The sequence below is a fragment of the Thermobia domestica genome, chromosome 7, assembly GCF_964235325.1.
Source record: "Thermobia domestica chromosome 7, izTheDome1.hap1.1, whole genome shotgun sequence".
Taxonomy (NCBI): Eukaryota; Metazoa; Arthropoda; class Insecta; order Zygentoma; family Lepismatidae; genus Thermobia; species Thermobia domestica.
Genome location: NC_137460.1, coordinates 294,372,860 through 294,385,842, shown reverse-complemented (window position 1 = coordinate 294,385,842; position 12,983 = coordinate 294,372,860). Strand labels below are relative to the sequence as shown.

General features: G+C 35.3%; 1 protein-coding gene across 2 annotated transcripts in view; it reads right to left on the bottom strand.

The window, feature by feature from the left end:
- The window catches only part of LOC145691058 (uncharacterized), a 34,689-nt gene extending 22,293 nt beyond the window's left edge, over nt 1-12,396 (bottom strand). The window contains exons 1-2 of one of the 2 annotated variants that reach the window (XM_081766706.1): nt 12,049-12,394; nt 993-1,142 (exon numbers count right to left, since the gene is read on the bottom strand). In XM_081766706.1, coding sequence (XP_081622832.1) covers nt 993-1,142; nt 12,049-12,219 — 321 coding nt within the window. In that variant the 5' untranslated portion in view covers nt 12,220-12,394. Of the gene's footprint in view, nt 1-992; nt 1,143-12,048 lie in introns of both variants that reach the window. The other variant, XM_081766707.1, reaches the window with a different exon arrangement.
- Between the last annotated feature and the right edge of the window lie 587 nt (nt 12,397-12,983).

Below are 12,983 nucleotides of genomic sequence, written 5' to 3'. Positions count from 1 at the left end.
TATTATTATTGATATGTTTCTCCCAGGAGGAAATACCACACCTGCTATTTAGAAAACGTGTGAGTAGTTTTATTAACATATGAGTTACCTTATAATACCAGTGAATTTATTTCAGTTAAAATAATTTTAATTCGTTGGTGTTGTCATATGATTGCCGACATATTACAATTTACGTATTTTTTAATGATATTGAATGTGGAGGAAAATCAAAGAAATTTCCACACCTTTTGGAGCAGAATTTTTGATAAAGATGACACACGTATGCAATTATTTATAAAGGGGAGTTCATATGCCGAGTTTCATCACTCTAACTTGAGAGGATCCTCAGATACTTCGTTCTTGACATGAATTTTGAACTCTCTTCTCTTCTTAGCACGCACATGTTAGGAATCCTAAATAGCCTACGGCAGTGTTTCGGGTATGCGAGCAGCTGTTAGTGATAGTATTAAAATTTTGTGGTAGTATTAAAATTAATAAGCTTTGGTGGTGTCATGGTTAATGAAATATACAAATGATTTTATCTGTAATATTAAAAACAACTTGGATGCTATGTACTTTAGAAGTAAAACTTCTTGTAACCAAACTTGATATTTCAAGTGTAACTGTAAGCATGTCTCACGTACAGAAAGTGAAAGTGATATCGTCAAGTATAAACACAAACCTCGAGAAGCACTAAAACATGGAACTGGATTTGGATTTTCCTTCGTCGTCTTCGTTCAAAGCACTTCTTGAAGTCGAAGCAAGTTTGAACTTAAAACAATGGTTTTCACACCACGTTTTCCAATACAAACCCACATGGCCTGGGACCCCTCTCACCAAAGTGTACGCTCCATTGAAGAGGTCAAGGAGACATGTCTTTCGGGAAATGGATTTTCAGTACCGGGCTAATGCATAACTACACCTAAGGGGGTTTCCAACAACTCTGACTTGTTTATCTAATCACATTATAGTTGAACCCAGAGGTAACAAAGACAAATGACATTAATAACTACCTGATCTTCAGAACTGTCATTGTCTGTGGAGGCGACTTTCAACAGATAACCTTCTGACTTGACACACATTTCTCGAAATTTGTCAAAATAATCCAACTTCTTCGAGCACAACTCGCAAATTGAGTTAGGAAGATTCTCCTCCTTAGAGATCTGAAACAAACAAAAGAGAAAATGTCACGGAACCATTCTTACAATTTGGGTGTTGGTATTAAATTTAATATAATCAAATAAGCAGCAAGAACGCGCACACAATACATATGCACACAAGATGTAAGCGCGAAGTGCTCAACTGATGCAAAACGTTTTGGGCAATAATTGTGATTTCTTCTTGCTCTTTTGAAGTCTTTTAAGAATTGAAACGTAGTCAGGATGTGATGAATATTTTCAAATCATGTTCTTATCCTCCAAATTTGTGTACATCGAAAATCATCCTCTTATAACTTCACGAGGTGCAACACCTTGTATTGTGACAGGCTTCGGTACCTGGCCCTTATTCAATCACTTCATATATGCAGTAGGATTTTGGGCAGATATTTACTTTTCGTAGCATGATCTTATACTCTTACTTATATGTGAACTAGCAGTATTTGGCGGTTGTTTTTTTTTTAGAAGTTTGTTCCATGCGTCCACTCACCTCTCTGTTTGAAAGCTGGGGTGAATTCATGAGTCAGAATTCAGCAGCAGCTCCGGGTGCTTTTTCCGGGATTGTGGAGATGAAGGCATGCTGTAAACTGTGAGAAATAAAGCTTAACTAATAATTTCCCGGGGGCGTCATCAGATTTGCTTCATAGCATTTGCCAGATTTGCCTCGCACACCACCTTCAAACATACGGGTTTTGTCCGAACTGATCTCCGATCATTTATGTTCCTGAAATCCAAGAAAAACTTTCTTGAACACCAGGTTGCTCAGCTGTGACTGATTCCTGGGAGAAAATTGATTTGGCAGAGTTACAGCCGAGTTCGAACTCTTAAAGAAGAAATTCCGAAATTAGAATTTGAGGGATCTTCGTTTCTGTGCACGTCAAACAGGGTTGATGGAATTTTCCCTAGTCCAAAATCAACACAAGAAATATATATATATATATATATATATATATATATATATATATATATATATTTAAAAAAACTTGGATTGGAATAACAACTTTCATATTCTTATAATTACTTTCTTTAATCATGTTACTCAGTATATGGCGAGTTTCAGAATTAGCTTGAAATATTTTTTTTTGTCAGGAGGAAATCTAGAAGATAATGCCATTGAAAAAAAGTTTGAGAATTATGCAAAATGAATTTTGTTTGTGCTTGATCAAATTCCCTGTAACGATGTGGAACCGAAATTTGGAACAATGAGCAATACGACTACGTTCTCTTTGTTTTTCTAGCAATAATAATAATAATAAAAATTGCTCTATTTATGCCATAGTTAATTAGAAATCAAAAACGCTTCACTTGAAGAAGGAAATGACTATGTATGTGCCTCTATTCACTCATTACTATATGCATAGAAACGGAAGCGTTACAGTAAAAAAAGAAAGATATTTACAACTCCAATTTTTTTTGTGATATAATTTGAATCAAAGACAGTAGAAACGCTTAATAAAAAAACAGGAAATTACTAAACCTCAACCTACATTTTCTCAACACTACATTTGGATCCTTACACATATAAAAAACAAATAGTTATATTAAAAAGAAAATCATGAAATTGCCGAGTTCTTGCGTAATTCTATATACGAGAATAAGTAGAAAATTACCCACAATGTGGCTATACATTTTCATAGATTATTCATACTGATCTCTGTCCTCGGTTGTTTTATTCTTATGGTGTGGTCATGCTATGAAAGTTTGATCCCAATTCCTCCATTTGTCTTCCTTTTTATTTAAGATAGATCATCTCCGCTCAATTAGAAGTTTGCACTAAAGATGAATCACAAATCTCTTATGAATGATTTCGTACGCAAGACCATATTATAAAACTATAATTGCATATTACACTCAGAATTCGAAAACCAGTGGTTCTGTCTAAAGATTTTTTTAATTTCCTACAAAACATGTCAGGTAAATATTAGGATAGTACCTCAAGTCAGATGCCAGAGTTGAAGGAAACTGGCTGTTTAAACCCGTTTTGCACAAACGCTATATCACGCACTTATATCAACAATTATTATCCTGTATGCATGCCTTAAATTGATTTTTTCTTTTATGTCCAGCGGTATAACGTTACTACAAAATACATTTTCCGTTCGTTGCGTTCTGCGATATAGGATGATGATGACGCCCCTTGAAGTTTACGCTTGAAACGAAACAACGTGTTTTGGGGTAGCTTAGAAATATTTCTTTCGACAAAGTGGAAGAAAAAGAAAGTTTAACGGTTTGGATTGTCGGTACTTGAGGTCTATATGTGCATATATTAAGAAATGACCATTATAGCATTTTTACACTTCCCGTCCTTACAACCAGAAAATTTTATACGACTTAGTTCTACGCCAAACAAGGGAGGTGAGTGTTGCTTTAGCTTCTAACCGTGTGGATTTGTTGTGTATTTTTATTAGCGAATAGTAACTGAGTGGTGTAATTTGTGTGTAGTGCATGGTATACTAGAACGATAAGAGTGTTATTACTGGTTTCGATTCTTGTTAGCATTTCATTTGTGTTGTCACACAGGATTGAGAAATATTTTTCCCTTGTAACTATTACATATATTGGAACTAAACTTGGCAGAAGCATTACGTATAGCCCATAGTATTTTTCAACGTAGATTATATTCGGGTCTCTGTAATCAGGATCGCGCCAGAGGTGAAGCGAATTTCTCCCCACAAAAGGAAAAAAAGAGAAGGAAATGTTCCTATGTATCCCAAATTTCCCTTTTATCGTAATTATGAACACATGTGGATGGAACCAATTCAAATTTGGTTTCATTATGAAGAGAATGACGTAACCAAGATACTTAAGGTAAAAGGCTCAATGTCTGGAAACTTTTATTTTGTGTACCGTACTTTTTCTTTATTAATATGTGGAATTTGGTGTTATCAAACGGGACTGAGAAATATTTAGTCCTCGTAAGTATTCTAGATATTGCAAATGAACCTTCCCAAACGCATTGCGTGCAGATTAAGATTTTTCAAGGTATATTATGTTAGGGTATTTGTAACCGAAGCCGCTCCAGGGGGTACCAAATTTTCCTTCTTGTACACCATGTACACATGTGCATATCATCTAAAAGCTTGTTTTCTTCTAAATGGAATGGCGTTTCAGCCATGATAATAATCTTCCTAAAAAAAAAGAAAAAAACTGAAAGGTTTAATTCGATTTAACAAAATAAATAAGTTTGTTTACATTTTTTTTGGAGGGACTGAAATGATGGATTTTCTTTCTGAATCTCATTTTGAATTGCCAACTTCCTTTCTTACTTTATATTTTACGATCAGAGGGTCTTTGTAACATGGATAATCGTACTATACGTCACGTATTATACCACGGAAGAAGAATTTGGAAGTTTCCCGATCTCCTTTAATGCAACTATTTTCCGTTTTTGTGTGAGTAGATAATTATCCATGGTATTACCCGGATGAAACTTGGACTAATGCGCATCATACATAACTAATAGTTTTGGTGCCCAAAGAAGAGTCATTTTCTTTGTAGTTTCTCCAGGTAGAGGTGAAAAAATGATTGTCATCCATGCAGGAATGTTAACAGCATTTGTCAAAAACGCGCTAATTGTATTCCGGACAAAATGGGCGAAGGATTATCATGACGAAATGGACAGTGAAAAGTTTAAGAAGTAGAAATGCAAAAAAGAGTAAAGTAGAGATGCTTTTTTGAATTGATGGTTTTTTGCACATAAAAACCCGGCTTTTTTGGGAAAAAACGAGAATTTTGGAAATTTTGGCCTTTTTATTTTCATGATTTTTCTGTTTAAATAATTTCTTATAGTATACTCTAAAGTTAAATAAGATTTCATGACCTAAATACCCTATTTCGCTTTGGAATTCACCATCATGATGGATGGAGCACATTGATTATGAATTAAAGTAAACATAAAGTATGTAGTATTTGAGGGCAATTTTAATAGCTATTTAACTTTATTTTAACTTCTGAATTATCGACATTTTTTTCTTCTCTAGATCATTTCTTTTTAGTCATCCGTGTTTCATTTCTTAGAGCTTAGTACTCTAGCTTCTAGCACATAATTACACTTATGTTTTTCAATATATCCATCAGAGCGTACTTACACATTTCTGCTATACTGTAGCTGTGCAGTGATTTAACAATAATCTTCCAGACACAACCTTGAATAACCATTTGATAATCAGTATCGGATTTAGAAAAATATTTGGGAGGGGTTTCTCTGAATGTTTGGTTTTTCTAAAAATTCCTAACTCTTATTCAAGAGGAGCTTGTTTATGAATACAGGCATAACAAATATTTCGTTTCGTTTGTATATTCAGCTATAATCTTCCAGACACAACATTGAAGACCATTTTATACTGATCATCAGTGGCGGATTTAGAAAAGTATTTTGGGAGGGACTTTTCTTATTAATGCTTAGTTTTTCTAAAAATTCCTAATTTCTTTATTTGAGGACAGCTTGAAGTTTATGAGTGAAGGGAAAACTAATATTTAGTTTGTTTTAGAGATTCCGTGATTTCGGGGTAGAGGCTTCAATCCGAAAGACATCCCCACCCTAACCCTCTTCGCTAACCCATCACTGCTGGTAATTAGTAATAAGAAAGATTTAAAAAACGATTAGAAAGGAAGTCTGCCAGGACACACACTACACGCACTATTTCTACATTCACAGATGGAATTAAGAAAACTTTTGTCGAAATAGTCGAATGCGGGGCTGAATGCCGGACTTCACGATAGAAGCGTGAAAGCAAACCACTCACTCATGTTTATTGTGCTTAACTTAAATGTATTCTCTCTTTTTTTTTCTCTCTCTCTATGGCCACAAAAGCTGTCCATTGACTTCTGTCCTTATACAATTCAATCCAGTTTATACTCTGTATTTCTATTTCTGCTAGATCCATCATAATATTGTCCTCCCATCTGAGCCTAGGTTTTCCTAATGGACGTTTCCCGATTGGATTTCCAGTTAAAACTTCGAAAGCGTTCCTACTTTCTTCCATTCTGGCTACACGACCTGCTCACCTGAGCCTCCTAGACTTGATGACTCTAACGATGTTTGGTAAACCGTATAAATTATGTAGTTCCTCCTTATGAAGCTTCACCCATTCCCCATTCCCGTTCCTCTTGGGTCTAAATATTCGTCTTAGAATTATATTCTCAAATAATTTCCGTCTGCGTTCTTCCCTCAGCGTAAGCGACCATGTTTCACAACCATAAAGCATAACAGGCATGATTATCATTTTATATATTTTAAGCTTTAAATTCCTTGACAGAATTCGCGACGACAAAATATTTTGAATTGAATGATAAGAATTTCCTGATTTCAGTCGATATTTAATATCTTTGTGGGTATGATTTTGGTCTGGTAATACTGATTCAAGATATTTGAAAGTATCCACAGTGTCGAAAGTATTAATTGATGTTTTAACGCATTCATAATTTGCCGTATTACGATCCTTGTGAGTTTCATTGTATTTAGATTTCTTTGCATTTACTCTGTCCCTTCAAGCGTTTAATAAGGCCTATGTATTTCTTTCGATTGTTCTCCTATTAGATTTACATCATCAGCATACACCATAATCTGGTGAATACCATTCAACTGTAGGTCCTGGTTCCTATCTGTGATTTTTATAGCGTACTCCAGAACAAAGTTGAATAATACCAGCGATAATGCATATCCTTGTTTCAGGCCAATCTCGACGTGGAAGCTCGCACTTTTCTACTTGGACTTTACTCTGGGATTCATTTAAACACTTAATAAATCTAGCTTTTTCGGTATTCCAAATTCTGTAAGAATGTTGTACAATGTTTCCTTTCCAACCGAGTTGTAAGCCTTTCTACAATCAATAAACAGTTGATGTACTGGGTAATATATTCCCATTTCTTTTTTGAGTATTTGTCGAATGATCAATAGCTGGTCGATTTAGACTAAATTCACACTGATAATCTCCAACAATTTCATCTACGTATGGGGTCAATCTTATTAATGGAATGTTAAGAGAAATGCCTCGATAATTATTACAATCAATTTTGTCGTCTTTCCTTCGAACTGAAAGTGTGATTGATTCTTTTACTCTTTTAAAATGTATTCCATAGTTTTTTTGTAAAAAAAAAAAAAAAAAGTTTCGTAACTATATGTTGAATTTTCTTGTTAAAAGTTCAGAAACCTTCAGGACTGGGTAAACCGTGATGGTGGTTATATATTCTACAGCCTAAAAACCATACGCTCAGATGAACCGTCTGTTACGTATATGATCCATGAACAGAAAATTCGATAGTTTCCCGATTCTGAGCAAGCTTAAGGAACAGCCAGTGCATTACAAAATTTGGAGCTTACCGATTTTGCAGATCCGAAGTACCTGATAGGGGTAACAGATTATTACATATGTGATCAATCACTAAAAAATCTGTTCGAAATATTCATACAATGTATATGAAAGTTAAAACTTAACTGAAAAATTTCAAGAATGTACAGAACCTCCTGAAACGAAGTTCTTGATATGCAGATTTCTCTCATGTTTTTTCTTTGTTTGCTTCAAAAAGAGGGTGTGTTATATTTTGAAGTAAAAATAGTGCATACAATTCTGTTAGTTATTTGTGTATCATTTTTAAAGTACTTATTGTATATAAGAGGTTAAAATATTATTATATATATTGGTTAATCCTTTGGAATTCATAATGTAAATCTGTTAAGAATTTTTTAAAAAATATTTTTCAAATTTATGGTTTATTTTCGAGGTTTCATATTATTATATGCATCAACCACTAATTAAATGAGATTTTTTGTTGTAGAGAAGCGAAACAAAGTCTGCATTATCAGTTTAAAGCAAAATTTTAAAAAAGCCCAAAATTTCCCAAGCAAAACAGCGAAGCAGAAAAAACCGAGTTTTTTTTTCAAAAAAGCCGTTTTTTTTCCGAGCCCTTGCATCTCTATTAAAAAGTAATTACTGCTAAATATACCGGAGCATTCGGCCATAATAATGGATAATGCGTGTATTCGTTCATGGCAAATAAACAAACACCAATTTCAAAAAGAATGTAATCTTCGATGCAAATGTGAGTGTAACTAAGCCAAATTTATTTCGATAATACAATGCTCAGAAAAAGACTTTATGAGTTGATTATTGAAAAACGGGAGCGAAGACGAGAATACGAAATACCAGTTTATATGTTGAAAGATATTTTTGTTTATTATTTTTAGCTTTTAGAGTTTGTGAAGATAGCTTGGGTCTATCAATTTTAGTATCTATTGTTCGAACTCACGGAGGCGATTACTTGAACTCTATGATTGTATTACGATGTTCAAATATTTAATGTTTATATTATTTTTAATCCCTTTGGGCTTTAATTTTAAATTACGGTGAGTTGTTCAGTTTTGTCTTATTAGAATTTTTTATTTATAATAGGAAATAGTATAGAGTACATACTATAGGAGAATCTAAAGGACACACTGTTCTTGGATTATCACCTTACGATTGTAATTATAATCCAATAAAGTTGATATGGGCTCACGTTAAGTGTTAAGTGTCAAAACGGAATACTACATTTAAAATTTCTGCTGTTGAAACGCTTCTGTCCGAGGCTATAAGTTCAGTGATTCTGGGACCACTGAACTGGAGACTGGAGCAAGGCGGTAGAACATGTTAAACGCGAAGAAATTTATTGGGAAAAGGAGATCAGGATGAACTCGCTGACCGTTTACTGATTGACTTGTCATCTAGTCAGAAGATGGCCAAGACGAGGGCAAAGGGGAAGCATGTTTTTCTCGAGATGACCTTAGAATTCGAACTTTGCCTCCCTGGGCAAGTAGGGGCCGCGGTGGCTCAGTGGTAGAGCGTTCACCTCTGGTGCTAGGGGTTTCGGGTTCAAACCCTGCTCCCGCCAAGTGAAATTTGTGGTGGACAAACACCGTGTGCGTGGGTTTTCTCGGGGTTCTCCCGTTTCCTCCCACTTTCTTCATTCCACCATTTCATTCATTACTCATTATCACCGTCTCCTTTAGCCTAACCGGCATAAACGTGGGACGTAAAACTCAAAATTTCATTTCATTTTTCATTTCCCTGGGCAAGTGAAAACAATTTCAGCAACTGATATTTCCTGTTCTTTCCGAACAAATTTCGAACGCCGGCATACTCTCAAATATTTCTACATGAGTGAATTGCACACATTAAAATGCAAATCTTACATAAGTTTTCATAAGAAAGAAAAAATCATTTCGGTAACAGCAGAGATTTTCTGCATTTCCTTATTGATTTAATTTACTGTTATATAGTTAGCATTTTGATTTGTTGTTAGTACAATAATTTATTACTCTATAATTCGTTGAATGAGAATGTGACAATAAAGTGATGGCAACCAAGTTGTATATTATGCTTACAAGTGGAGGATTTCTAGCACGAAACTACGAGAAGTGCTACTGAAACCCATATTGCGAAAACAACCTGTTTTCACTACCCTCGTTGACGGGCCTGCTCCATTCCGACACCGGCCGCGCTATCGTGCGAGTCAACCAGTTTTACCTGCCTTGAGTACGATAGTTAGCATTCATGGTTTTAAAGGCCACCTAGTGCACGATGGTTTCTGTTTTCTCACTGTAGTTTTGATGCCATACATCCGGACACTGTACTTATAAGCAATGAGGAATTTTATATACCAAAGTGTAAAAGTCTACACGTCTCTATTCTGAAGGAACTGACTTCTTACTCAACCTAACCTAATGTAATCTAATCTACACAATTGTACTATATATTGGTACTTTTTGTTCGCTTTTCGTACGGTCTACCGATAAAGCACAGATGCCAAGAATACATATAATACACGGATATAGAACCTTGGAAGTAAACCTTCGTACACGCACATACCCACAGCTGATACCGCTCAGATCCCCCTGTTTGCTCTTACTCTGACTTAGTTAGATAGCATCCGTGCTTTTGGTATACCTAAATCTCACCTAACTAACTAACTAACTCTATGGTCTATGAGACCCGAAGGTTCAATGCCGCGTCCATTGACTTGTATTCTTAGCTACCTGCGTCCAGTTTCTACTTTGTTTTGCAATCTCTGCGAGATCCATCTTAATATTAACCACACATCTGCGCCTAGGTCTTCCTCATGGTCGTTTTCCGATTGGTTTTCCAGTCAAGACTTTGAAAGCGTTTCTACTTTCTTCCATTCTAGCTGCATGACCCGCCCATCTAAGCGTCCTAGACTTGACGACCCTAATAATGTTGGGTAAACCATATAACTTATGTAGTTCCTCGTTATGAAGTTTCCGCCATTCCCCATTCCCGTTCCTCTTAGGTCCGAATATTCGTCTCAGGATGTTGTTCTCAAATACTTTCAGTCTATGTTCTTCTCTCAGTGTAAATGACCATGTTTTGCAACCATACAGAACAACAGGCATGATTATCGTTTTGCATATTTTAAGCTTCAAATTCCACGACAGAATTCACGACGACAAGAGATTTTAAACCGAGTAACACGAATTTTCTGCTTTTAGTCGACATTTAATTTCTTTGTTAATATGATTTTCGTCTGTTAATATTGATCGTAGATATTTGAGACTATCCACTTTATCAAAAGTATTATTTAATATTTTAACGCATCCATAATTTGTTGTATTACGGTCCCGACTCACTTCTATGTATTTAGTTTTCTCTGCATTTCTTTCTATTGTTGTCCTATCATGCTCTATTAAATTTATATCATCAGCATATGCCATAACCTGGTGAATACCGTTCAACTCTAAGCCATGGTTGTTATCTTTGATTTCCCTTATAGCGTATTCCAGAACAAAGTTAAATAGTAATGGCGGCAACGCATCTCCTTGTTTCAGGCCATTTTCGACGTGAAAGCTCGTGCACAAAAATGTTCTTACACGGACTTTACTTTAGGATTCATTTAAAAGTATCTTAATTAATCTAATGAGCTTTCTCGATATTCCAAGTTCTGTAAGAACGTTGTATAATGTTTCTCTCCTAACCGAATCGTGCGCCTTTCTAAAATCAATAAATAGTTGATGTACCGGGGTATTGTATTCCCACTTTTTTTTCGTGTATTTGGCGAATGGTAAATATTTGATCGACTTCGTCTAAACCTTACTAACAATCTCCAATAATTTCATCTGTGTATGGGGTCAATCTTACCTCACCTACACGACCTATACTAACCCACTGACATATCATAGTTGTCATGTTGAAAAGGTGGAGGGGAATTAACGTAGTAATAAAAGCTCTTAGCCCGGGCTAAATGTAGGAAGCTACAGTATGTCTACAAGTATGAATATGAACATGAACTAAACTAAATTGAACTGAGCTAGCCTAACCCTAAGCCTTTTTATGCTGAATCTTCTGTCGCACTAAGGAATAAAGTCGTATTTAATACGTTTTGTCATTACTCGAGCACACGGTTCTAACAAATTTTGACACATTTCTCACATTTTGATGTAAAGTTAGAGCTTTGTATTTCTTTTAGCAGAAGATGCTCTAATACAGAAACTGCATTACTACTTACAGATTGACTTTAGCAAGTCTCAGTATAAATACAGTGTGGACGTATGATATATAACTTACAGTGCATAAAACACGAAAACTTATGCTAGATGGCCACAAAAAGAACGATTCCTATTTAGCCGAGTCAGTTAGCAGGGGGGTGGAGCAGTTAGCGAGGGGTTGCATCCGTAGAGGACAGGGGCGTTAGCGACGGGATGCATACGCATAAACGGAGAAGAAGAGCACACTCTTACAATAATGTCGCTACCACTCAAAATTCATTTCAATATGCTGTGCATTAACAGAAATTACTTATATTCACACTCTCATTTCTTTATCAAAAATATATCACTTCTTATTTTACCTATATATTTTCTATTCAGTAGAACCGTTTGCTCGAGTGAACCACGCGATTTATACAAATACATTATACTTACATACAGTGAGAAGCAAAGCAAAATCTTCTGAAAAACACTCCTTCCATTCGGCTGGTCATTGTAAATATTTATTTTCAGTTTCCGTTGCAAATCTGCTAAACAAAATCGGCAAACTTCTTGGAAATTGTCTTTTCGAATTTTTCGCATCTTGCTTGAATAATCCATAATCATATATGAGTCATTACAATTAAACTCATTTTACTTTCTTCTTATTGGACATATACAATACATATATTAAGAATCATTGCTACCTTCGCCAAGTACTTGATACTTCTTCTTCATAAGACTATTATTAGTCAAACAGGTAGGTGCACCAGCTTTCTAGTCATATGTGCTACTATTGCTAATTGGTCAAATCTGTACCTCAAACAAACAGAGGATTTATGATTGAAAAACAAAATAGAATAATATACAAGACACAATCGGGAAGAATTGACAAAAGTCAGGAAAAAATACAAAATCAGGAAAAAGTCAATGTCAAAGTCGGGAAAGGAGTTCAGACAGGGAAAGAGGGCGAAAAGCCAAAGTGAACAGGGCAAAAAGTAGAGTTAAGTGGGAAGTGTAAAATGAAAACAGAAAGAGTACAAAAAAGGAAATGTATGTACGTGTAAATGGAACAGAAAGTGTAAGTGTAGTGTAGGTGTATCATTGGGCCCACATAACATCATTCCTCTTGGAGCACTACCAGCTGCGGGGCACGCACTAGCACCAAGTGCTTGATACAGGCAATAACAAAACAAATGTATGTAGTGTTGCCAAGCTCAAACAACATAATTCTCTCAAAAGCACGAGTAATATTTCATTTTACTTTCATAAAAAGCGAATGACTTTAACGCCGGAGACGTAGTCATGAGGAATAATGGAAAATATCCTCCACGAATTTTGGTTATAAACAGAAACTGAAAAGAGGTATCAGAAAAAGTGAGGTAAGAGAA